The sequence below is a fragment of the Dermacentor variabilis genome, chromosome 3 (genome assembly GCF_050947875.1).
Source record: "Dermacentor variabilis isolate Ectoservices chromosome 3, ASM5094787v1, whole genome shotgun sequence".
Lineage (NCBI taxonomy): Eukaryota > Metazoa > Arthropoda > Arachnida > Ixodida > Ixodidae > Dermacentor > Dermacentor variabilis.
This window is the reverse complement of record NC_134570.1, coordinates 213887898-213915405: the sequence shown is the minus strand read 5'-3', so window position 1 is coordinate 213915405 and position 27508 is coordinate 213887898. Positions and strand designations below refer to the sequence as shown.

At 42.6% G+C, this 27508-nt stretch overlaps 2 protein-coding genes across 11 annotated transcripts in view; one reads left to right on the top strand and one right to left on the bottom strand.

Annotated features, from left to right (window-relative positions):
• The window catches only part of LOC142576623 (uncharacterized), a 43688-nt gene extending 19641 nt beyond the window's left edge, over nt 1-24047 (top strand). The window contains exons 4-5 of one of the 10 annotated variants that reach the window (XR_012826893.1): nt 932-1114; nt 8062-9283. Coding sequence is in view for 4 of the 10 variants with exons in the window: in XM_075686825.1 (XP_075542940.1) it covers nt 23645-23799 (155 nt within the window). In the remaining 6 variants the exon portion in view is untranslated. Of the gene's footprint in view, nt 1-931; nt 3688-5757; nt 6637-8061; nt 9284-13638; nt 13760-23644 lie in introns of those variants that run through there. The other 9 variants (XR_012826892.1, XR_012826895.1, XM_075686827.1 and 6 more) reach the window with 9 other exon arrangements.
• Nucleotides 223-27271, bottom strand: LOC142576622 (zinc finger transcription factor family protein 17-like). The gene is made up of 4 exons (XM_075686824.1): nt 27193-27271; nt 13581-13721; nt 3746-3928; nt 223-721 (listed from the first exon to the last, which is right to left on the bottom strand). Exons 1-4 carry the CDS (start codon nt 27254-27256, stop codon nt 465-467), a joined length of 645 nt encoding a protein of 214 aa, XP_075542939.1. The 5' UTR covers nt 27257-27271; the 3' UTR covers nt 223-464.
• Between the last annotated feature and the right edge of the window lie 237 nt (nt 27272-27508).

The window sequence follows — 27508 nt, the reverse complement described above, 5'->3', positions numbered from 1 at the left end:
GGACGTGTGACAGTCGCGCATCCCCACAAGACAAATGTGATAAGAGCTGTATTATGTGACCTATTATAACTCCGTGGTGACAATACAGACAGGATATGCAGGGCATGTAGCGATGAGGACAGTAGCAATGGAATGATATCACCAGTGTACAGAGCGCTGAATTCATTCTTGCTCTGTTACTGGTAATTGAGAACTCCATCAAATGAAAAATTAAGAGAAATATCATGTGTGAAGGAATACTACTCATCATATCTATTGCAATTATTCTCGGACAGCATTCCCTCTTTCTTGCTTTTATTATTAATGCATTTATATAGTACTGCTCACCTGCTGTTCCATGTGTTCCATCGACATATACGATCAGTTCCAAGCCTCTTGAAAAGCTCCTGTTGTGGTGTGGTCATGATGACTAGCATAAAATCTCCGTCATCCAAAAGGTCCTCATTTTTTTCTCTAAAAAAATGTCACTTTTTGTCAGGTTGTCCTTGGTGTTTAAAGAAGAGCAATGGGTTTTCCTTTTCACTGTGCATCCTCTCAACCCAGAGTTGCACGCTCACATAGTCATTATCGTGCAGCCGCTCGTTCTTCGAGACTCTGGCATCCCTCATTATCTTGCGGAGATCCTGCTTGCTTAACAGGTTAATGTGGTGGAATGTCTCATCCACGTTGGACCGCACATTATCCAGTACTGCATCCATGGACACGCCTTCTCGCAGCTTGTCTTGAGAGAGTAGAGAAAAAGTGTATATGAGTTGAAGCATAAGTAAAAATTACCGAGCACGCAAGGAAGTGAAATGGGCACTGATGAACATTTTTAATATCATTATTTAGAATTCCTTTAATTGAATAATGAGTTACATTGACTTACAAAAACCTTTTGCAATGGTGTGTGTTAAATAGTTCAAGCTGTCGCAATTTTTGTTCTCTTTAGGTCAGCTCTTTTCAAGGACATGGTGCTATGCAGCCTTCAGCTGCTGAAGAGGCAAGATTACATTTCTTAATTACACTACACGATTACATTACATTTGAAGAGGCAAGATTACATATTTAAGTGTTTCAATGTTTGGTGTCATTGGTAAACCGTCATAGGGATTATCTGCACCAGTGTTATCAGGTACGTAAGTGAAGAAATTTATTGTGTGTACCAAGTTTACAGCTAGGCTGCCAATTTCATCCTTCACTGTTGGTAACCTTGTTCGCACAAAAGACATTACTGAACCATTGTAAAAGCATTGCACTGGACTGGACATGTGCAGATTGTGGTTCAGATCCTACCCAGGGCAAAAATGCCTTCCACTTTTAGTTCCTTTACTAAATATTGCCATTGTTATCAATTTCTATCCTGCAGTTAGAACTTAATTTTCCAATTACATTCCATAGCATAAGTTATTGCCACTTCCATAGTGTCATGCCACCATAGAAGGGCAAAACAGTCGGCAATCGAAAACATGTGCAGAGTTTCCAGATTAACTTAAATATAAACATCACTGTTACTGACTGAATTGATGCACATAATTTGATTAATGTCAATATAAAAATTGTCAATTAAAGCTTTCAGCAATTATTTTTAATGGTTGATTTATCAGTCATTCATCCATATTTACAGAGCAGACACACCTGTGAACGTATGCTTTGAAGGCTATGCAGTCATGTGGGTTTTTGAGTTAAAGGTATTATTTCAGTCAAGTAGGGTACTGACTGGACACTTGAAGCTGTTTTACGAGTTCATGTCTGATACCCCTGTCACACGGCAAATCTAATGTCATTTACAACGAATGACATTCGCTGATAATGCCATTTCTTCGGTGTCACACGGTAAAACGTAAGGACATTTTCGAAAATGACATTTACAAACAAATCAGTTCGCCAAACTCATTCGCATTCGTTTGGAACTGAATGTGTATCCTCGACACCACGAGTTTACCAGTGTTTCGCAAACAGTATGTGCTTCTTTTTTTGTTTTAACAAAAAATCACTATTATTCTATCCATTTTATTACCTAATTATTGCTTTAACGACATTGAAGTCCATCACATAGGTAAATACAGAAAACTACTCTCAGTCCAGTGACCAGACAGCCATCTTTAGCTTTCGCTGCAGCAGTCGTGTTGGTTCTCACCAGAGCATCGGCCGCGGCCACTTCAATTGACTTGGCATAAAAGCGTGCGCGTTTTTTCCTGTGGCACGCTCCAAGAATGAGGATATTAGAAGCTCGCATGCACATCAGAAAGGCGATGACATGCAACTGCCCTTCTTGTACCACTTTAGCAGATGTAGCGGACGCGCCTATCGTTCTCTTCGCCCTGTTGCTTGCCTTAGCTCGACTCGACTTCGTTGGCAATGTCGACAAGTTAGTAATCGAACGCTACGGTTTGAAAGCAACGATCACATATTCTAGTGGAATTTAGCATACTGGAAAATAATTATTGGACAAAAGTGGGTTTGAGGCGTGTCTTTTTTTTTTTTTTTACGATCGTCATTGTCATCATTTTCAAATTACATTAGTTTTCACCATGTGACAGGGGTATAAGCCTAATTATCGTGATCGTTTCAGTCATGTTTCATTCACATAGCTGATTCATGAACATTCAAAATATTTAGGTACCATATTTTCCAAACCATAGGTGCCACCATTTTCTTTTCATTTTCGTCCAAGCGTATTGTAGAACAGTAACTTATATATGCAAGACCAACATGAGACATTCTTTTTCTCCAGCAATGTACTTGCAGTTTATTTTGTCTGCTAGAATCTGCGGCTCATAAAATTTTTTTTACTGAAGTTTGGTGCCCTGAAATGGGTAAGTACGACATTTTAGGATAAGTGTATAAACATGCACAATCGCATTTCACGATGCTGACCCAAGTTAAGATAGATGCATCTTATACAATGAGTTATATACACATATTTTTTTCTTTGAAAGTTGTGAAAAGAGGGGGGAAAGGGGGTGACTTGTACAACAGTTCAAATTATAGTCCAGAAAATATGGCACATGGTTTGTGAGCCCTACATATAGTAGAGTAAAATACAACTTGAGCTGATGAAAGTTTCACATGGAAAGCACATCTGCTGTGGATGGCCTACAGTAGTGGCGAGAGGTCGCAGTTTCATCGATGTCTGTAATACTTGCACTTCAGTTTAGGCAAAATAGCAGACATTATTATGTACAATGCACCTTAAGTAATCCCAAGTGGAAATTATTCCTGCTTACTGCTATTTTGAGACATTGAATCCCACTAGGATCATAAGTCATACCAATACAGTTAACTGAAAGCCTGAAAAATAAAACAGAAAAAGAAAAAGCCAGTCTGCTGCGTGGCCTACAGTGCACCAGGAGGCACTACACCTTCCTGCTTGGTACATGAAGTGATGCAAACAAGTATAAAATAACTAAAGTCGTTGCCTGCAATAAGAATAGCCATATAGGTCAAATATAGGCCACTGGCTGTGCCAAGGTATCTTGTGAAATTGGAGAACGGTTCCCTTTTTTCTCTCTCTCTCTGAACCCTTCAGGCATTGATACAATGTAGCAAAATGATAAACATGTTTATGATGTCATTAACTATAATGCCCTGCAGTCAGTAAAGGTGGCCTCGAATTATTTGGAAATTATGAATTTCAAATGCACTAACATGTGCTCCACGTTCATTGCATGGTCTGGCATGAGAATTGCCTTGTATTTGGGATGTTGAAAACTCAACAACCACTCTTTATGTATAATAAAGCAGGGCAAAAGTGGTTTCTTACCAGCAATAGCAGCTCTTTCCGACTTGGACAGAAAAACACGACCCAGTTCAAAGTCGTGGCCTCTGTGCTTGAATTGGAAAACCACATACACACCTGTGTTGTCTTCAGTCACAGCCATTGCCGCAAAACATCTTTTTCCACACTTGACACTTGAAGGCCGCTTCAGCTTTTGTTTACATGTAGCTGTGGAAAAAGATAACCGGGTAGTTTATTCTAACTTAAGCACTGGACTTCCAACACATGCTTAGTGGTGGTTCTACCACACCATTTACACAATTTAGCTACAATTCAACTTGCCTGAAACCTGGCTACGCGAACTGCGCAAAGGTGTGGTATTTTCATGTTTTCAGGGCAACGCAGCGTTTTCAGCAGGGGTACGAAAAGACTTAAATATAAAAAACAAATAGTGAACGTGCAAGTAATTCAGTTTGAGATGGATCATCTACTAGACTTTTCAAATATTGAGTAATATTTGCAGTAATGCAATGGATTGCCCGAGGTCAAAGCATTGCATGCAGCATTTCAAGGGCACTTGGTTTGTCTCGAATCAAGAACAAATAAAACAAATCTGGGTTTTTACATGCCAATACCACGATCTGATTATCAGGCATGCCTCTCTCAGTATAAGTTTCGTCCTGGCTGTCAACGCCAATCGAAGCAATTACTATATGCAATGCTAACAGGGTACGGTGACAAAAGCAGCATTCATAGCAAGAACAATGGCATGCGCTAAGACCCATTGACCACTGGAAGGCACACAGTTTGCATTGCATACATGTGTTCTTGCACGTGGTCCAGAACTGTATGGCAATTTGTGATCTTTTAAGTACAGGAACTAACTTCTGTGCACACTTGTGATAGTTGCTGACTTGTGAAAAGACAGGGAGGTTACTTGTGCCAGGTTCAAATTATTGTCCGGAAAATATTGTATATGGTTTGTGAGCCCTGCATATAGTAGAATAATATACAAGTTAAAGTGATGAAAGCTTCACATGGAAAGCAGATCTGCTGTGATCTTGTGGACTCGTACAGCAGTGCTTCATCAGTTATCAAAAACTCGTACTAATGATCTCGGAAACAATTGCCAATCGTACCAATATATTAACGCCAAGCTTCCTGTAACTGCTTGCAGCCCATATCACAATCACCAAAAGCTAATTTCATGGCACACTACCCTGACCATTGGCCCTAATCAGCACTGCTTCATCAGGTCGGTTGGGTATCGGTAACTAGAGTTACAGTTAGCTGATGAATAGACTCATATCTATTTGCAGTTGAATCAACTCATATCTATTTGCAGAGGCCAGCAAACCACCTTGTAACAAAATTGAGTGCATGGAATGGTAGCAATGTTGTTTGTGTCCACCACTGCCATCTTTGCATCCATTTGTGCTATGGCACCTCCTTCTGGACGCCGTTCATAGCCTCGCGGCAGTCTCTTGTCGAGCTTCTTGCATTGTTATCGGGTGTAATACACTTGTGCATATGCCATAGTGCATATGAAAGCACATGTGTCATTTGCAATGCACATAAGACATTCACCTTCACTTCTTTTGTTATGTGTGACAGAGCAAATTGTTCTAGTGCAGTTGTAATTTCTTGCCTCTCCGACGCCTAGGCACACAGCTGCTTTCATTAGCCCACAAAATTTTTATTTGTTTACAAAGGCTTTCTACCTACTCAAATGAAAGTACTTGCAACATACTGGCATGGTAGTAATTGGCTGGTTCTGGGTGTTAAAATTTTCTTAAATGTGTAAGCATTTCTATGCTTACCAAACGTCCATCACGCAAGATAAGAATGTGGGCCGATCCCAGAGATAGTGCAATACTGGGCCGACCCACGGCAGAGATGAACAGCCTTCAAGCACCCAACAAAGTGAAAAGTGCATACAATATAGATAGAACATGCAGCAGCGAGTGGCTTTACCTTTGTTCTGCCTGTCGCTACCACGAGATCGAAGCAGCGCTCGCAAATTTCTCAGCACACACCGCACCCTGCACCTTTCGCAGATCGCTTTCAAGATATGGGCCTGCTCTTCAAGGCAAAGCGACGAGAACACAGAGTTCAAGATATGGTCCACGCGGCGCATAATGGTTTGACGTGGATGGATAAGGCACTAAAGAGCAGTATCAGCTTATAATGATCAGAACGTCATCAGCACACCTGGTGCCGCCGCACGCAGCAGTCCGTGTTGCTGCGACGCTGCTGTTTATACCAGTCATATTAACTTCCATAACACTCTTTTTTGTTCAAGTACCCTAAAGAGCCCAGGAGGCATAGGGGTGGGGGATGTTACGATTGGCCAGCGGGGATAGTGACCTTCTGGCTTCACTGCAATGAATCGCTTCGTGAAGCCAACAACACGCCCCCTTCGAATAGCCCTTCGGAGCCAGTAAGGCTAGACACGTTTGGCGGACAGGATTGTTAGCTGGTTCGCTGTCACCTTCAGGGACCAATTGGAGCAAGAAAACTCCTGGAAATGTTTGTTCTATGGCATTCCTCCATGTACTCTGGTAATAGTCACGGTCATGACAGATTCAGCAGCTAACTGCAGAGTCAGCTCAGGAACCAAGACATGCCAGCTTGAGTCAAGCGTGACAACACCTGTCTATGAGGCCTCACTGGTTTTGGTGTGTTCAGTAAAACAAAAGTGCAAGAGAGTGTGTGAACCTTCGCCCTCAAAGGCGGGTACTTCGACGACTTTGGACGCTTTGATTGGATGAAGGTTGGATGGCAGCTTTCCCTGGCCTAGGGATCTAGTAAGGGCAGAGAGTGTTTAAGCAGACATTTTCGGCTGTTCAGTGTGCATTTCAGTCATGCTAGACTGATCAGATGTAATGTTCTCCACCCTTCATGTATATATTGTAAATAAATCCCCTACCCCTCATTCCTCCCTTCATCAACATCCTTAGCATGAATGAGTCGGACGATGGTATGGGCCAGGTACCCTTTTCATGGCAGACACCATCTCTTACAGGGAATACAATGAAAGGAGCAAAACATACCAAAAGTACACAACAAGAAATATGAATTGGAACAACATGAATTAGTGCAAAACGACTTATTACAGGGTATATACAATGTGCGAAAAAACATAGTAATGACAAGGTTCAAGGTTCCTAAAATACTTGACTTATCACAATGAGCTGTTTTACATTACTAAACAGGAAAGCAAAATTGCATATTAAATAAGAACATCAAGAAATGCAACTGGAACGGAACAGCAAGGTAAGAGGTAGTTCAGATTTCTAGGAACAACTTCAAATTATGTACAAATGAGTCGTGACAAATAGCGAGGAGAAGAGGTGAGTGGAAAAACGGATTAGTGTGGGTGAAGATGGGTGCAATTTTAAGTTGGTGATCAAGCCGTCAAGACACATGTCACGAGCTAGTCTGATATTTAGAGTCACGTGGGACAACCGATTGGAGTAAAGTTTATGAAAGAAGGACAATAGTGTCAGAAGTCTGCGTATATTGAGAGGAGCTAAATTAATCTAATATATTGATTTCCGTAACTAGATGTATGCGAGTAGTTTCTTGTGATGAAGTGAGCAACATTATTTTGCAGAGACTCTAGTTTGTGTTCGAGGTAGGCCTCATGTGTGGATTCCAAATTAAGAAGGCATATTCGATTTTAGAGCATACTAAGGTGGTGTACGCCAGAAATTTGGTCTCTGAGTTAGCCGAGTGCAAATAGTGCCTTATGAAGCCAAGTGATCTGGTTGCTTTAGTAGAGTGTTCTAGTTTGCCGTTTTTACACTCGGCTAAGCAGCTGAGCGGAGCGAAAGCGTGAATGCGCATGCGCCCTCCGCTTAGCTGCAAGCAGGCTGGTGGAGTCAGAAACACGGTCCGCTTACAAGCTGCCTGAGCAGAAGGTTGCTGCCATTTTTTTCTAGCAAGGGTGGTCGATGCACACACCCACTCTGGCACGTGCATCGAGGCACCTTGCCTGCCTTGCTCTTTACAAGACAGATTTGCACAGACGAAGACTTATGTCTGCTAGAAGGTGCGCATGCTGACCCATTTGAAAACCTCGCAGCGCGGTAGTATGTGATGCATGCTGTGCAACATGTTGGCATCAGAAAGGATCAGATTGGATGCAAAATGCAAGCTCGCTGGCTATCACGTGGCGTTTCCCAAGATGGGGCTTTATTTTCCACTGGATAAAATGGACCAGTAATGCATTGCAAGTTCACGTTTAGATGCTTTATGGACAAATAAGCTATATGTATTCATTTTACTTATAAAAGCTTTACTTACAAGTTTTACTTATAGGTGCTTTTATTTTGTTTCATTACCCTGAATTCGGCCAGAAGGCACTGCAAATACGAAAGGAACATCAAGCGGAAAGCCAGAGAGGCCGAGATAATCTCGTGGCTGGCGGCAATGGAAAATAAACCTGCTATGAGTAACTACTGAAGAGGAAATAATATTGGGAAAGAAACAATCTATTATAACTCAAAGGGAAGCTTATTACTTTCTGAAATGAGCTCGGGATGCCTTAGAACACGCACTTATACAGCAAGATATAAGAAGGAAGAAGCATGTGCTTGCTGCGGTAAAGCTAGGGAAACAATAGAGCATGCTTTACTAGAATGTGAAATATCTCCCCAGCAGTAGATTTAGGCACCACTGGCCTATATACCATTAATAAAATATATCCAGAGAGGGAGATTAAGATGGACTGCAATGATTGTAATGGCATCATTGGAATCAGACATATGCTGGCGGGGTGTCCCGCGACTCTCCCCAAACTCGTTGAAGAATGGACACAGTGGGAGAAAAGGATTCAAAGCCCATTGTTTCAGGACCAACTAAGGGCAGTCCAGGGGGCCCATGTCGCTGAAAGGCTTGGCCTGACAGTGCCAACATGGGAGCGGCCCGCCTTGGCTTGAGAAGTCTAGCCTCCGGACATCATTACAATAAAAGTTTTCACACACATACACCACTGGCCTGCTTGAAGCCCTTGGGTTCAGCAAGAGCAGAGGGAAAGTAAAAATGTATGCAGTAAAGATTGGTAAGCAGCGAATGGAAGATTGGTGGACAAAAAGTAGGGAAACGTCAAACAACAGAGGCTTGCAAAGACAAAGTTCAGAAAGTTTGGTTATGGGAAGTCATCGTGGGTTTTTTTTTTCTTTGTTAACATAGGTAGAACATTAGGCAATACAAGAGCTTCATGGCGCAACCCACACATCTTTCCAAAGGGGACACTCGTAGCACCTATCCATCCGTCCCTCTGCTCCGCTAGGCTAGACATACAACTAAAACATGCAATCACCCACCACTCCACCATGTGGCTTAGCGGGGCAACTTGGAGCGGGGTGGACCGTAATGACACGAAACTAAAACACTCTAGTGAAAATCACATCTACGCAAATGTTCCATGACAGATCGGATGACAAATGAACACCCAGATATTGCGAATACCGAGGCTACGGGCATGTTTTATAGTTATGCAATTGCATAACACAGGTTTAGCTGTAGTCCCGAATCTGATAGCTTTTGTTATATTAATGTTGATTTCCGCTTGCTTACTGTCCCACTTACGGAGATTGTCTAAGTAAGATGGAAGGTAGCAGGTGTCCTCAGGGTTAGTAGATCACGCAATCATCAGCAAATAGTCTATGAAACGCCTACCATTACTAATATCGTTAATATAATCTAAAAACAAAATAGGCCTGAGCATGGAACCTTGCGGTACTCCAGATTTGACATGATTTAATGGAGACAAATGGTCATTGATGAAAACTGATTGCTACCGGTTAGTTAAAAAGATTGTAGTCCACCTAGTTATCCTCACATGTTAAGATCTGTCAGTTTATGAATAAGCCAGAATTGAGGAACCTTGTCAAAAGCCTTTGCGAAGTCTAGAGATATTACATCGATTCGATAAAAAGAATGAGTGGAGTTATGCAAGTCATTAATTCAAATCAATCGTGTAAAAGTCCATGCCGACTGATAAAGAAAAAGTTATGTTCTGTAAGAAACTTCATTAGAGCAGATGAAATGATGTGTTCGAGAAGTTTGCAGCACATGCTGGTTAAAGAAATTGGTCTGTAATTTGATGGGTTAGACGAATCACCGTATTTAAATATGAGAATTATGCAAGCTGCCTTCCAAACATTTGGGACGCATCCCGTGTCAATACATTGCTGAAAAGGCTTGGCTAAAATGCGACATATTGCAGGTTTGGATATCTTAAGAAGTTTAGGGCAGATGCCATCACGGCCAGGAGCAGAGTTAGTTGGAAGACAATCAATACAGGACTGTACTACTTCAGAAGCGATATTAATGTTGTGCATGCTTGAATGCAAAATAGGGGCCTGAAAGCTACTAGGTACAGGAGTCTCGTCCGTGAAAACGGATGAAAAAAAACTTGTTGAATTCAATAGCAACACGTGCCAGAGAAAGAATGTTACCATCCTTAGATAACGGTACCGTCAAGTTCGATAATTTGGGTTTCCTAAATTTTTGTGTCATTGCTAAGCATGTCTGAAATGTCATGGTTGAAAAATTTATCTTTGGCTGTTGTTACGGTCCTGCATAAGTGTGCGTGCTCACAATAGGGCCTCCAATCTTCCACAGATGCTCATAGTTCAGCTCTGCAATATATAGGTTTCACATGCGTCGCAAACCAAGTGCTTTCTGTGCAGGCTGTTATTTTGAATTTTGGAATATGCTTTTCTTTTTAAGTGTGATCAGCCCATTATGAAGAAAAACCCAGTTTGTATTTATGTTGCAATGAGGGAATGACTGCAAGAAGCCGACAGAAAAGGTGGAAAGGTCACTAACAAGCCCGCTGACATTCACGCGGGTGTAATCAAATATTAATTTCTTTCTATTTTCATGTTTCTTTAGGGCACCTATGAATTCACAATGCAAGATATTGTGGCCACTGATACCATCCAATACATTTTCCGTAACATTATTTGGTTCTGTGGCTAGTATGAGGTCAGAGTGAATCACCATGAGTGGGAACAGAAACAATTTGATGCAAATTGAAAGTTGAGAGCATGCCAGGAAAATATTGGCATTGACGTTTTTCTTGTGCCATACAGGGGTCGGCATCAATGCCATTCAATATTGGGATAGTCGAAATCGCCGACAAGAAATATTGGTGATGTCGGGTACTTGTTCTGGACAAAACTTAAAGACTTGTTTAGATGATCCGGAAAGTAGTGGGATGAATCAAGTGGACGATAGCAGACTCCAATGACAGAGGTAGAATGTGTGGGCAGACAGAGAGCAACCCTTACAATTTTGAGGCAGGAATTAGTTTCAATAACACAAGCTTCCACACTAGATTTTACTGCGATTAACACACCGCCACCTCTCAATTCAGTTTTATGTTTTCTAAATAATGAAAACTGACGAGACAAGGACGATCCAAAATGCCGAATGACAACCAGGTTTCGGTGCCTAGAACGTCTACTGAACAGGATTCAAGATAAGAACAGAGGTGATCTTGCTTACGAAATAAGCTGCGGAAGTTTGACAAAAGAATTGACACACATGCATCACAGCGTTCATTTTTTACATCACTCGGTTATCACGAGGACGTGACGTTTCGGGAGGGCACTTACTTCATTAGCGGTATGGTCAAAGACAAATCGTGTTGTTTAGTAGAAGCTTGCCAAACAGAAGTTTGAACCTTTCAGCGGGCTTCTGTTTGGAACGTCCGAAATCTCGGAGTTTCTGGACTGCATCCTCATTGAAAAATCCTTATCAGTCCACATGAGACGATTCAAACCTTTTTTAGTTTAAATGCATTTTTCAGTATGTGTTTTCTTTTTTAAGTTTAGGAATTTCACAATTACCAGCCAAGTATAGCCTTGTCTTTTCTGTCCTATTCTATGGGCACGTTCAATTTCACCAGCTGCAATGCCTAAATATTTAGAAACTAACTCAGTTACAAGCCCTTCCTTTTCCTGCCACGTCTCTGAGTCTTGCTCAATGACTGCTTTAAAGATAAGGTTGTTGTGACGCAATCTGTTACTGAGGTCGTCTACCACCAAACTTGTGTTGCAATTGTCCTGATTTTATGCTTTCCAGTTTGTCCTGGGTGTCAAGCATATGAATTACCTCGTGACGCCAGAGGTTCCTTCCATTTAGGAAAGAAGTTCAGTAACATTCGTTTGGACGTCTTTTACTTTCCCTAGGATGTCTTTCTGAAATTTTCCATTACAGGCTGCCGTATCCTTGAAAATGAGTTGATAATGACATTGGGCTGCGTGGAGATGAGCAAGTGGTACAATGCTTAAGCGTACTTAAGTCCCAGAGGAGTTTCTGCATGAATTTTTCAATTGTTTGTGAAGGTTTCTTACCTATTCAAAGAAAAGTGTTTGCAACATGCTGACGTGGTACTAATTGGCTGCTGCTGGCTGTTGGCCTTGGTGTCTTCCTTTGCTGTTGAGCAGCATTTAGTGAGTGCACAGTAATAATGAGCTGCACCAAATGGCTACACATTACTGCTGTACTACTCGAACTATTCCAAAAGGGCGAATTTTTCTGCTCCAACATGCACCATGACTACTTATTTCCTAGCCCAAATCCTTAACGTGCTAGGCCACCGCTGCATGCTGACACACCACCCACTGTGGGTGTGGGCTGTATTAGCCAAGTCTCAGTAAGACAAAAATAACTGTGGCACTGTTCTTTTTGAGCTTTGTTATTTAATGAAAAGGCTTTGAATTCAGGCCACCAGTGCCACAATAAAGTATTCCTATTCCAGCCGCACTACTTGTTAGAGCTGCATGCCACCTGCACTACTAGCTGGGCCAGTCACTTGAAATCCGTGGACTATAAGGTTAGAGTAGAATCAAACAGAAGACATTTTTTTGATATACTGGCTTTGGACGTCCCCAAATTTTTGGGATGGGCCTGCTATAAATTTTACGTATTCATAACATGGGAAGGTTATGACGACATGTAACCCAGGCAGGCAATGCTTTTGGAAACGAACTTTAAACTTTGCCACTCCGACAGTGGTGAATAGTGATCTGTTGTCATGTTGAGCAGTACTACTTGCATCTGACCGCTGGATGTATTGTGTCACTGTTCGTTATTTATTACATGTGCTTATAACATGTGCTCCAAAAAGATGTTCCAATCATTGGTGCAATCTACTAATACCAGCTACTTTCGCAATGTCTCTGTAGGCATCTCTTTAATCCTTTTATGTCTAACACGATACACGAGGACTCCCCTGCAATCACTGACACAGAAATAGTACAGTGTAGTTCTAAAACAAATGTGCTTAACTCATATTGGTGACAACAAATAGTTTAACATTGGTGCTATCATAGGTCTGGTTTGCGATTACAGCCGATGTCTTGTGGTTGATTATAGGAGTTCTTTAACAGCAAGGTCCAGCATTACTAGAGCTTTGTTTAAAGGGCAGCCACTTGGACAGTGGTACGCTTGGACTCGGGTGTAAGTAGTTTAATATTGATGCATAGGCTTTGAGGTGACCAGGGTCAGGCTAGTGTATACAATTTTTATCCTGTTCTATTTTCTTTCGCATCACTCGCACTTCATTCAGTGTTACTGCATACATGGTGCGTTGAATGATAGGAAGGAAATAGAATAATATGTATAATCTTGGCCAAGATGGCCTTGGAGTATGTTTAAGCCCAACTTTAGGCACACATGATTCCCAGCTTGGGTGAGCATACCGAGATAACTGTCCAGGTTGAGGTTCATTCCGATATGCTGTTAACGCTTCTTTGAGTAATCGTATAAACATGACTGAACAAAAATCTCTGTGGTTTTTAAAAACCCATCAAAGCCAGAGACTCAGACTGGTGGTCATGATACGGGCATTTCAGGATACCTTGTGAAGCATAACTTCCAGACCGGTGACAGACAAAGTAGAAATGCTTCTTTTTCAGGTGGCCGCAAGTCTCTGTACCTGTCCTTGCAATGAAGTGACTGCGTGTGTCTTTCTCCACCTTTTCCTTCAATGACTTGAAAGCTGATCAGGATAATAAAATAAAGCAAATGTTACATGTATGCAGTGTGTCAAGGGGAATCAGTTTATTGTAAGCCCACGTTGGCTGTGCAGAATATCTTATGGGGTAATTTAGAAGAAGAAAGAAGATTAAGTACCCTGGACACTTGTATGTTCAGTCTGCATTTCAGGGTGTGTAATGCACAGAACTAGCGTTACAAAGTTGAATCGTAGACATGTTGTGGAACTCGGTAGTTATGAAGAAGAGGTTCAGTGACATCTTTTCTCTTTTCCTGATGAGGATCAAGCATTTGTTTTTCTCAGGGCAAAATTTTAGAGCGAAGCATAATGGAATTGAAGAAAAAGAAGATATAACAAAGTGACAAGAATGATGTTGCTTCTTGTGCATTTTTAAACTATGCTTTGTTTGAGTACATTTTGCAGCTTTCATACAGAGATCAAACTCCTGCGAAGACAGTATGTACAGAAACTGTAAGCTAATTTGCTTTATTAATTTGAGGTTGACACTGTGACATGGCGTCTAATTATAGCAGCACAAAGTGACTGCCATCAAAATTTTTTTCGTGAGCAACGCCAAGAACTGCATGAAATGACAACTGAAAATGACAACTCTACATCTTACAAATTTCCGTTCTGAACGAGAAAGAAAATACAGAGAATCATACCTTATCTATAAGTTCAAGGCATTGCAACAAATAGGCATAAACATTTCAAAAGGAGCTTCATAATCTATCCGCTATGCTACATTTCAAGCTATAGGCAACAACACTTAGTTTGGTTTCTTGGCGTATCCTTCTTTTTTTCTTTCCTCTTCTTTTTCTCAGCCGGCGTGTCAGACGCCGTTGACATGCCGGCTAACACGCGTGAGTTGGCACGTGGTTGACACCATGTTTTCCCCGTGTTTTAACTGAACAATTAGTAGATTTAAATTTTTTGCACATTGGGAATTCAGGAAATATAAAACTTCGACAGGAGCTATCATTAGAACTAGTGTACAGTACTTCTAGCACTTCTTTAATCAAACAATGCAAAATTTGCGCTTTGGTTGACTCAGCATTTACTTATTGTGTTAAGAGTGATATGAAGTGCTACTTTGTTTTTTCTGCTGTGTGTACATGTTTTTAGACGCAATCCTTTCCATTGTATGGAGTTCTCGCTCACACAAAGCCATGTACTCGATTGCAGATCGACCTTAGGCAGAAGTGCAATCTCATACCTGTGCACTTGCCTCTATTCATTAGTGTGCAATACCGCGCAAGCCTGTGCATAACTATACGACGACTGTAAAGCATATGAAAGCTCCAGCACCAGTTTAGGGCACAAGATTAGACCAGATTTCTTGAACAGAAAAGCTGATTTAACACATTATTAATGTACAAGGAGGCTTGTCCATGCTACCTAACCTGACAACTATTGCTTCTAGACCCTAAAAAATGCAGTAAAAAAAAAAAGTAGGTGCTTGCTGCAATGGGGAGAAACAAATTTTTCCTGTACCATACTATAGGTGCTTACCCATTTCCAAGTTTGCAAAGCGAGTGCTTTCCTGCATGGCATGGCCACCACTATGGCTAATATTCATGCTACCAAATCTGCATATATTGTATCGCATGGTTTACCTTACAGAAGTTGGGAACTAGAAGCAGGGTTCATACTTTGTATATTTGTTTTCTTTCTTTCATTAGTTAAAGTAAAAATAGCAAATCATTAACTTCATTCATGCTCCTCCAGTCACTTTTCTTTTATAGAATGTATTCTAGGGTTTTATGCGCTAAAACCACGATTTGATTATGAGGCATGCCATAGTGACGCAGTCCAGATTAATTTTGACCACGAGGGGATCTTTAAAGGGACACTAAAGCGAAACAATAAATCAGTTTAGACTAATGAAGCATTGTTTGAGAACCCTGCAGGCAGTGATTTCAAAAAAATAGTTTGATTATTAGATGAGAAAATGAAGGTCGAAGTATCAGTATTTGAATTTCGCGCCGAAACCCCAGTGCCGGTACGTTAGCGTGACGTCAGGGATTCCAAAGTATGTTTTCGCATTTGGGCCGCGTTGGCTGAATAAAGGTTCCTGAAACTTGCCATGTTTAATATTTGGTTCCTTTAGAACTCAATATAGTCAATCTGTACCGCTATATATAATTAGTAGGCCCTAGAAGATGCCATCAAAATCCACGACGTCACAGCCCCCAGGCGCGGGAACTCAAGTAGGCGTCGCCACCCGTATTTCATTCTTGCGCTTTTTCTGGCTTACCAAACGTCTTATCATTGTAACAGTGGTGTTTTTGGTGTTGTAGAACGGTAATTTACTGATGCAGAAGAAATAATTTTTCACTTTAATGTCCCTTTAACGTGCCACACAGGCGTTTCTTGCATTTCGCTCCGATCTAAATGCGGCCGCCGCGGCGGGTACATTTTTTTAAAACTTAAATATGAGATTCCTAAAAAAGATCCATCAGCAATGATTCTGCGTTGCTTCGATTCAAAACAGCAATGATAAGCATGCAATTTAATGTATGATGGTATAAGTTGCAGCTAGTGCATGGTCAGATAAAATGTTAAGCATGAAAGCACCATAAATGAGCACATTTCAAGCAATAAGTGAACAAGTGAATCGTTCACTCTGCAAGCTCGTAATGCAAAAATAACAGGTGCAGCGGTAATCACGCGTTGCTTTGAGAGAATAAGCAAGTGTCTTACCTGGCATTGTCAGAAAGTGATACCTCTCATATTCTGGCTCGAAGAAATGCACGCTGATATGGCGGTACTCCAGTTCTTTCAAAGTCAGGGCTACTTCACACTCGTCGCAGTTGTGCTTCGGGTGAGTGATTTTGTGCATAAGTTTTATGTGCCTCTGCAGACTGTGATTGTTCGCTAACCGCAGGTCGCAGTACTGACATTCAAAGGAAGCAACTTTCGCCATTGCGAGACCGCGAAGAGAAGCATGGGGTTTCCTAAAAACCGATTACGTAACTATGCTCAGTGCGTGCAAGCGGGCCTTCTATATCTGCGGGTGCTCTGACCATGGCGGAAAGAAAAAGCTGAGAGATGCTGACGTCACTCTTTGCGAAGCATGAGTGACGTCGGAAGGCGTGGCAGATATCCTCTCTTGTGCATATCTCTCCTCCGGCCCGCAACCACGCACGAACTGCGTGGGCTGCACGGGCGCGCCTGTAGCAATCCGAAAGCATCTACTATTCTGACAAAAGATGCAATCGCGATGTAACGTTGGCGAAGTCTGAGTATTCTGCCCTGGCATTGAAACAAGCTTAAAATAAACTCCTCACATTAGACCGTCATGTTGGACTCCGCAACTTTTGCGGGATTTTGTGAAAAGCAATATGGTTTATTGGTCCAGCCAACTGAAACTGTCCTGATGGCTTCTAGACCCACCATGTTGTATTAGTGGTTTTGGCGTTGCGCTGCGAAAGTGACGTTGTGGGATCACATCTCGGTCGTGGAGGCCGCATTTCGACGGGGTTCGACGAAGTAAAAATGCAATGCCCGTGTACCGTACGTTAAACACATGTTAACGAATCCCGCGCGGTGAAAATTAATCCGCAGTTCACCGCTACGGTGTGCCTCATTATCAGTTCTCGGCTTTGGCACGTGAAGTGTCAAAATTTGAATGTTTGATTAACCGCAGATACGGTGGCTGCCTAGTTCCTGCGTCATTTTAGATTACCTTTATCGTTCATTTCTACCTTCGTTTTCTCTGTTTGGGCTCCCTGGGGCTAGACCATAGTGGTTATGGCTAGACGCGGCGATGAAAAAAATCAACGAGTCTAGAAGTTCAGGACAACATTCATTTGGGCTAGATGGTGCATACTTGATTTAGGAAGGAACAGCGCCAACGAAGACGTTCACAAGTGGGGAGAACGACACAGGACAAGCACCATGTTAAAATTGGCTCCAAGGCGCTGTCAATACAGGTTAAGAAAATGTTAGTAAGCACCGGGGCGACGCAGGATCCAATACAAATCCCTTGTCTTTGTCGATAAAACTTGTTCTCGAAAGAGATTAACGTCACATCAAGGTAAAATTCTAGCATTTTCATAAAATTATATATTGACACGCCAGAGGAGTTTTGGAACTCTACTGCACTGTTACTTCCTATAGCATCTCTGACAGAACGAAATAAGGCATCGTGGGGCACAGAGTAAAACAAGTCTTCAACATCTACTGAAAACACATAACCATTGGAAGTACATCCCTCAAGAAACCTAACATCTTTTGAACTCTTTGTGGCGTACGGATCTTGAACTTTAAGGGATGTAAGGTGCTTTTGAAGAAACTTGCTTAACACAATCAGCCAAGTTCCATTTTCGCTGACCACTGTTCTGAATGGCACGGACAGTTTGTGCGTTTTGGCCGTAAAGAACATGGAAAGGGCACTGCTTTTGCTGTTACCAATGTCATTGGCCAGCGTGCTCAGATCTAATTCTTTGCACATCGCAGCCGCCTTGCCTCTCACTCGCGTCGCACTAGCTTTCAGAGGGATGAAGTTCTTTGCAATTGCTTCGCCGGCTCTTTTTTGAAACTCTTCCTCGGTGAGCACCACAAACCCACCATCCTTGTCAGCTTGAAAAAGCCGGAGTCTATTCTTCCTGAAATACGACACGACTTTTCCCATAAAATCTTTGCTAGTCAACGTGTTAGTGCTGGTCGTAGATCTTATAAGCGTATTCACACCATCCAGAAGGCATCTTTCACGGTTTTCTTCCAACGCCTTTCCTGCTATGCGCCTATTAAGCGCCAGGAACTCATGTGCTTCTATCCGTGGCTCGTGGCTGAATTTCGGACCTTTGTTCAACACCTGCCTGACATCGTTGGGAAGATCAACGTCTCCGATGACCGTCACCAGCCTTTCCGGGGCTTCTTGTCCTTCTTCAGAGAAGACGACCGTAAACACTGGTTCCGTGTCTGAGCCCATCAAAATATATATGTATATATATATATATTATAGAGAGAGAGAGAGAAAGAACAGCGCATTAGTAACTCCTAGTTATGGATATCCATACATTTGTTCCCGCGAGCAGGCACCATGTAATGAATGATTGTAGACCAAAAAATATTTCGCGTTTCTTTCCGGATAAATACATGAACATTAATAATGCCTTGGTTTTCATACTTATTAAGAAGTAAAGGAACATTACAGGTTAGCGATTGCATTAGATAAATTGTTAGCCTTTTTGGCATGAGCCATCTATCCTGGCTGTAGTCCCGACAGTGATTTTACAAGTGAAGAGACTTTGTTAGAGGAAAAAAATATGAATAGAGTAAAGGAAAGCCATACAGATCTGGCAGTTTGAAATCGCATTAAATTTGGTGAAAAGTGGTGATGTTGTGTGGAGGTATGGAACGTTAGCAATAATTCCGACGTGCACGTTTCTGAAGAAAAAGCTTGTGTTAGTGTTCACAGTGGTGCCCCACACATGCATGCAGTAGTTAATATGAGACGCAAATAGTGCCTGGTAAATTTGTAATTTCAACTGTTCTGGAAAGAAATAATATTTTTAAGGCCGTTGTGGCTGGACCATCCCAATGAAGTGGAAAGGAGCGCGTTCGCTTTAGGAATGACATCGCAAGCCTCCAGACCAGAGACAAACAGGCTGGTATGATCCACATATAGAATGGTTGTTGCCTCGCTTTCTGCAAGGGTTCATCGAGCAATAAGGTTCCCAAAGAGCTCCAGCCGCACGGGAAGGTGCGAGGTGAAATCCGGCAACACTCATGCAGGTGGCTGTTCCCCCACTCTCCATTCCCCCCAGCCGCACTTTGCTTCGCTGCACCGCTCATTCTTGGCTCAGCAGCCGTCCGATATGGAGGTTCCCATTGTTGATCGCGCCAAGTACGAGATTTGTTCTGCAATTCGCTTTTTGCACGCCAAGGGGTCTCCCCCGTGGATATTTATCATCAGTTGACAGAGGTGTACGGCGACAAGTGCATGTCCGTTCAACACGTCCGAAAGTGGTTTAGGGAGTTTAGTGCCGGTTGAAAGAAAGTCCACGATGAAGAACGGAGTGGAAGACCGTCAGTTTCGAAGGTGGTTATCAAGATGGCCCAACGCAAAGTGCTTCGGAAGAGGAGGATCAACATCTGTGAACTTATTGCTCAGATTCCTGGAAGTTCTTACGGTACAGTGGAAAGAGCTTTGACTAAAGTATTGGGGTATCAGAAGTGTTGTGCTCAATGGATACCGCGGCTATTGACATCAGACTACAAGGAGAAACGCCTTGACTGTGCTCGCCAGTTTCTTCAAAATTGTCAAGAAGATAAGGAAGGATTGTTGGACTCCATTTTTATGGGAGACTAAAAGTGGGTGTTTCATTTCACTCCTGATATGAAATAAAAATCCCAAGAGTGGCGTCACCCAGAGTCACCAGTCGCAAAGAAGTTCAAACTCCTTCTGCTGGCAAAGTCATGGCCACTGTTTTTTGGGATCATAAGGGAGTACTGCTGATCGATTTAATGGAACGTGGGACAACAATCAACTCAGAGTTATTGTGCAACACTATGAAAACTCAGGCAAGCTATTCAGAACTGCCGGCAAGGACAACTGGCAGCCAGTGTAACACTGCTTCAAGACAACGCCCGACCTGACGTCTCCTGTCAAACCCAGGAACTTTTGACAAACTTTGGGTCGACTGTCATGCCCCACCCACCGTACAGTCCGGACCTTGCACCTAGTGATTATCACTTGTTCCCCAAGCTAAAAGAACATTTTAGTAGCCAACGCTTCCGGAGCGATGAAGTCGAAGAGGTGAAATGCTTCCTCAGTGGGTCGGCGGCAGACTTCTACGACACTGGGATACAGAAATTGGAGCACTGTATACAAAAATGCATAGAAAAAGATGGCGATTATGTAAGTTTCATCTTTCCAATAATGTAAATTTCTATGAGAATAAACAATGTTCTCTACTTCTAAAATTGATGGGAACCTTATTTCTGGATCAACCTTCGTATGTCTATCATGTCATTAACGTAAATGTCGAAGGGGACCTAAAATGCTGCCCTGTGGGACACCTAACAATATTGCCGTCCAAGGAAATACTATTTCCAATGACAATGCATTGCCTGCAATCAAGCAGATACGAACACAACAAAATATGTCATTCCATGTACACCGTTTGCAGTCAACTCTGTTATTAGAATCTTGTGTTGCAGACTGTCAAAAGCCTTGCTGTAGTCAATAAATATCCAGACTACTAGGTTTCATTTTTCTAGCTTCCTGATTAACACCTGCTGAACAAGCAGTGCAGTTTCGGTAGAGCAGGTCATCAAAGCTGTTTGTCCATCGCCAGGGTTTGTGTCATGCTCTCCAACCATGATTCCTCGCTCCTTTGTGCCCTCCAGAGGGGCACGGTCATGGCCCCCCAAACAAGGGGCTTAAATCACCACAGCAATGAAATTGCAATTTTTCGCTTTTAATATGCTTCAGTGCAATACATTGCATAAGCTTCCCTGCTTAACTCAACTGTAATGCGGCAGAGGTGACTTTAGGAAGACTTTTTAGACATGCCAAACAATATTTATTTATTTATTTATTTATTTATCATACCCTCAAGGTACGGTTGTACATTGCAGAGGGGAGGGGCAAAGTAAGTAAATACAGAGGCAATCACAAAATAAGGAGGGAAGGCAAACAACATCGTATACAAAACAAGAATGGTAAATAGAAACTTGTGAGCGTGGCAAAAATACATGGCGGAACAAAATAAAGAAAGGAAAGAACATACGATATAAAAATACAAGCAATAATGTAAAACAATGGCATAAAAGCAGTTATTATACAGAACAAGCAAACGCAACAATTATTTATAACATGAAGCTTTGAAGTGTGCTTTTAAAGTTATTGGTGTCAATAATGCTTGTAAGTAATGCGGGTAAGTTATTCCAATCTTTGCTCGTTTGGGGAAGAAATGAGTATGAAAAGCCGACGGTGTTGCAGTGCGGAATGTTTACCTTTTGGCGGTGGTCTATGCGAGATGAAATGTATGGTGGTGGTTGGACAAAGATAGAGCGTAAATATGTGTTATGGTAGTAGATTTTATGGAAAAGACATATGCGAGATAGTTTTCTACGGGTTGATAACAGCGGGAGGTGAAGGAGAGCTTTCATGTTAGTGACACTCGCAGTTCTTTGGTAGTTGGTGAGAATGAAACGGGCTGATCGATTCTGTATTGCCTCTAGAGAGTGTATGAGGGTGTCATGACCGGGGTCCCATACTGATGACGCGTACTCTAGTTGTGGGCGAATGTAAGTTGTGTACAATAAGAGTTTTAGTGATGATGGTGCTTGAGAAAATTTTCGACGAAAGTATCCCAGCATGCGAGTGGCCTTAGATGTTATGTGATCAATGTGAGTTTTCCAGGATAGATTGCTGGCAATGTGAACCCCCAAGTATCGATATGACGTTACACATTCTAGTGGGATGTTATTTAGCGTATAGGTGGGGCAGATGACGTTAGTACGAGAAATCCTTATAGTCTTACACTTTCTAATGTTTAATTCCATGCGCCATGTACATGTGCATTCTGGTCAGAACTACACCTGACTTAACATTCCGACACGTCGGCATATGGATGGCCCTTGTGCAGTTTAAGAGCACGAATACGCATGCTGGTTGTGGCTTGAGGAAATGTGATTTCTTAAACAAGTTTCAATGCCAATGCCCTAGACTAAGCTTCACCGCAATGCAGTTGTGTTATGCACTGGAGCTTCTGTAATGTATTGCGGTCCATCACTGCAGCAACGTCAGAACCAGCTTTGAATGGGTGTCATGTGAGTTATTAGATGTCTCGGTGCTCATACTGTGACAGATGACGGCACATGTGCGCATGTATAGTCGGGAACATGTGCAAGGCTGTGTTGCAGTCTCGTATATGGAGCTTGCAAGATGGGCGAAGCAAGGGCCCAAATCACCACAACCCTGCCAGAAATAGCTCTAAATCCCTGCCTGTACACTTCTTAAGGGTTTCAGTGCTTTTACCGTAATCGGAGATTGCACATATAATACTATATTTTCAAAACTGAGCTCATTGGAACATCTTCCTGTTCATGCTATGCACACAAAAATGAGGAATAAGGGAGAAATTATGCAGATCCCACACCCTGTGGGAATTGATGTAAGTGAAGCTTTCCATGCTGGATGCTCTGATTGATGATAATTAGCAGTGTTGACGGCTAAAGCTTAATTTCTTCAACGTTTAGGCTAACACGAGATTGGCGAATTGATGTTAAACGTTACCTTGTGGGCACCACTGCTGTTTGTCTGCGTAATAGGCAGAACACACAGGGAGAGGTGTTTGCATGAGGCATTGTTGTGGGCCATATCTTATAACCCGAGAGGGTTAAGTGTTGTCATTTTCTCATATGGCACATCGCGTTATGGCAGAAGTTTTAAACTTGAATTGGATTATGGGGCTGTACGTGCCAAAACGACACTCAGATTATGAAGCACGGCATAGTGGCAGACTCCAGATTAATTTTGACACCGTGATGTTCTTTAATGTGTCCTAAAATCTAAGTGCACATGGGTTTTCTATTTCGCCCCCGTCGAAATGTGGCCCCCGCGATTGGGATCAAATCCATGACCTCTTGCAATGCCATAGCAGCAGAGCTAATGCAGCGGGCACAGAAGTGTTTATTTGACGGTCAACCACTTCTGTAGTGTTTCCTGGACGCTGCAGTGTGCTTTAATTAATGCGGCTCTGCTTCTGCACGCCGTGTGAATTGCCCGCTTGACATATTTTCATTGTGTTTATTTTTTCAGAAATAGCAGCAACGTATTGTATTGTGCCTTGAACATAAGCACACCGCAACCGCTGTTGTATGTTAGTGGAGTTTCCTTGCCTTCTCATGTCACTTCCCCCATCTTATATGGGAACTGCCTCTTCTCCTCCCTCTTCTTCTCTCTACAGTTCTATCTGTGTCCCCTCTCGCCTCGCACATAAGCACTGCAGTTTCTTCAGTGCTTCTGAGGGGAGTCACGGATAATTGCAGCTGTCAGGTGGCTAATGTGACAACGGCCAGGGAGCTCCAGAGGACATTGTGCACATTCGATGCGGTGGGGTGAAAACAAGCTTCTCCCATCTCCTTTCCTCTCTTACTTGTGCCTGTCATGTATATACACACTCTGAACCCCCCCCCCCCCCCCCCCCCCGATGTGGTGTGTGTGACATCAGCAGCAGTCCACAGCAGCAGCTGGAGTGGGAAAGTCAGAGGAAGAGACAAAGAAAGCTTCACTTTAAAACAAAATGCGTAAAGGTTTCTATGCTTACCCAATGAGGAAACCCGTCCATCACGTAAGATGATTGCTTTCAAGATAAGGCCTGCATGAGCGAGCGAATTGTAAGATCGTGCCTGCGCAGCCGTGCCATAAGCAGCGGCCGCTGATGTACAGTTGATAATGGTTTGCATCGAGAGGAGGCAGCATCATTGACCACATCTACGTATGACGTCTACCTAACGTGACAGTTCAATTACGTCACGTAGAACAGCACGCATTGGCCAATGCTCATCTTCCATGAAGCAGCAACATCATCCAAATGCACCATAATATAAAAGGAGTGAACAGTGCTACTACTGGCCTCTGCTTCATACTCATGCTGGTCTCAGTTTAACATTTTGGTGTTGCAAATGCGCTTCTCCATTTCATGATTTTTTTGTGGCGTTTCTCGCAATTATATGAAACGCAGCAGCATATGACGACAAAACAGTAGGTGATCAGTCGCAAATGCTTATGCATCATTTAGATAACTCCCACAGGATACTCTGCATGTAATTTTATCTTTTTCCACTTTCAGTATGCTTCAGCGCTATGGTATGCTTGACCGCGTAACCTTGCTATGTCCAGTGTTTGTGACCCCTTCCCACTGTTGGTATACTTCATCACAATGCTAAGTGCATGGTTGAATGCATAGCACCACTGTATTGGGATGAAGCTAACTTATGGGTCTGACATTACAGTTTTAATTTAGCGTACGCAACTATAGCGTATGCTATACGCTAAAGTATATATAGCGTATGCTAAGCAGCACACATTTCTTTAGGTTGAGTTGGCCTGTGAGATGTTCAGATCTTAAAGGCCATGTGCCGTCATTGCGGCTATCTCCCAACTGTAGCTATAGGTGCTGCTAACATGTCGGATGTTTCTTTCGTTAGGTTTCAACTCACTCGAAACGAGAAGCGATCTCGAAAACACCACAAGGTTATCCATAATACTCTGTCGTCGAAGCAGCCTGAGACTAAGCGAAAGCCATTTACACAGTCAGTTGCAAAGAACGAAATCCATTTTACAAAAGCAACGCCAAATTCAATTCGAAGCTGGCAGCCGGGGCCGCCGCCATGTTTCACGCAAATTCCGCAAACCATGCAAAGACACTAATGCTAAATCTGAGAAATAGTGCGCGTACGCTATACGCAATGGGTCGTTTAGCGTTCTGCGCATGCGCAGTGATGACCCACTATTTTATAGCGTACGCTAAACTAAAACTGTCTATTATGCAGCACATTTTAGATGCTTGCTGGTTTTAAAGTCCGAAAGCTGAGATACAACAGCGTCGCACACTATCACGTGAGGAAAACGAACCGCTGCATGCAGCAAGTAGCATCAGCATAAGCACTAGATTACAGTTGAACAGCTCTACAATGAAGACCACAATTAATTTGCCTGTAAAACAAAGAAACTTATGCGTCCCTGGCGGCTGATTTACGTTTATAAAACGAATGCCGCACCAGTGCCGCCACTGCCCCGCGAAGATGTCACCAGGGTAAGCTGTGCGCTAGCGCTAACAGCAGTGTATTTGAAGAGCATGCTGATATTACTAGTTCTGTTGCCCTGCTCCAGGATTCACTCACCTCGTATGCTACTTGTTGTGACGGATCAACGGCTGACGAATGCATGGATAGGCCGCGAATGTCAACGAAGGCGACCAAAAATTTTGCAGCAAGGGAGGCTTAGGGGCACTAGACAATCGGGGGCTTTGCTTTGCATGGTTCCTGCATTTGGTTGGAGAGCAAGCTGGGAACCTCAATGGAGCATAGGGTGGCTACAGTAGAACGTGCTGTCAGGGATATTTTGCAGAGAAAAATTAGCGGTCTATTTCATTAAGTCTCTCTTGAATTCTTGTTAAAGATTTTCTTTTGTTGAAAGTGCTTAGCTATTGTGAGCAGTGAGCTGCGCAACCTTTAAAACAAAGTGACCTGCATAGCAAAGGATTTTGAAGGTGCGAGCACTTTGTTAAAAAGGCGTTTGACTACATAGATACATTCAGAGCAGCGCTTTCTACCCTTTAGCCCATGCAGAATTTGTAGGTCCTATTTGCACCACCAGGATCTGCCGATGTACTGCAGTGAAGCCTTTAATATGTGTCCCAATGTCCAATGCTACGGAGTTCAATATATCCATTTAATGTCTGAGCAAGTTTGATGTATGAAGTTTCATATACATGTAATTCTCTTGGTGATTCACCACCTGTTATTTAAGCAGTAATTCTATTTATAATTGTTTCATATAACAAGGTTTAATTGTAATGAATTATTGCTATACGACATTCTTTCCATTACTATAACTAATACTCTCAAGCTTGGAATCTCCCAGCTTCCTCATACAGTTGGCCAATGGGACAGTGCACCTGACACAACAAGCCATGTCGTACACTTACTCTGTGCATATTCACAGCCCATGCAAGCTTGTGCTGAAAGCTTGTTGCTGCTTGCAGAGGTAAACGTTTCATTTGACTGTTGTAATGATCTCGCTGACTATGTGATGGAATAAACAGTTACTCCACAATAAAACATAGTATGAGGCCATTTTGTAAACATGAGCTTGAAGTAAAACTGTGCCATGCATCGTCGAAAAAGGAAAACAACATTACAGGGATGAGGATACTTATCGTGGGCTTGTCTCTATAGCTTTTATGTCTTGCTTTGTCCACATTATGCTGCACAGTTTTAGTTGAAGCGGTTATTGGCTGGCAGACGTCTTCCCATCATGTTACTACGAGTTTTGATGAAAGCAGTCTTGGCCAGCCTCTCTACCCCTGGTTCTCTGGCTTAGGTACTGGTGCCTCCAGTAGTTCAGATTTGAATGGGTGCAAATTAATTTTCCCTCTCAGTGAAATCATACCAACTTTCCCAGGTTACCGGGCTTCTACAATTCCTCCTAAGTTGAACTTGTTCAACAGCTTTACCGAGTACTTTAAGTAGGCAGTGTATTCTATGTCGTAGGGCAAACGGAAAATTAGCATAAGCACTCTTGCTTTCAGGCTGCCATAGACTTCGAGTTAAAAGTGCAGTCGAGATCAACATGTCCAACCTTGATCCCTCCAGCCAATGTGCCAGCCTTCCCTATGAGCCACTACTTGCGAAGGTGAACATACCTTCTTTGTTCCATGCAAAACATTTTGTTAACTGTTTCCAGGAAAAAGTAGTTCAAGCATAAATGGCCAACGCATGCTCTTCATACCAGGTTGCCATGGATAATGGAGACGATAGGAAAGTACAGGCCAGCGTCGCTGTCCCAGATCCATCCGGCAGCTTTTCTGTCACAGGCCCATGTGTGCTAACTGCTGGTCTTCAATGGGAGTTGACACTGTCTCCTTCTATAGGGGGCATTTTCTGACATGCTCTTCTGTGGGAGAATGCCCCATTCATAAAAAGAAACAACAAAGATTGGACACAAAATGGTGCAGCTCATTAAAAGAAAATTACTTGCTGGGTTCGCCACTGGGCCGTATGCGTCGGCGCTCGTGACTCGACAAAAAGCAGCCACAGCGGCACGC

Bases quoted from the DNA above. Each gene is read 5' to 3' on its own strand.
- LOC142576622 (XM_075686824.1), bottom strand. From the start codon at position 27,256: ATGGATCTGGGACAGCGACGCTGGCCTGTACTTTCCTATCGTCTCCAT. The intron at 13,722-27,192 runs GTATGAAGAGCA...TATCCTGATCAG, and splicing joins CCATTATCCATGGCAACCTG to CTTTCAAGTCATTGAAGGAA. The intron at 722-3,745 runs GTAAGAAACCAC...TACTCTCTCAAG, and splicing joins GGAAAGAGCTGCTATTGCTG to ACAAGCTGCGAGAAGGCGTG.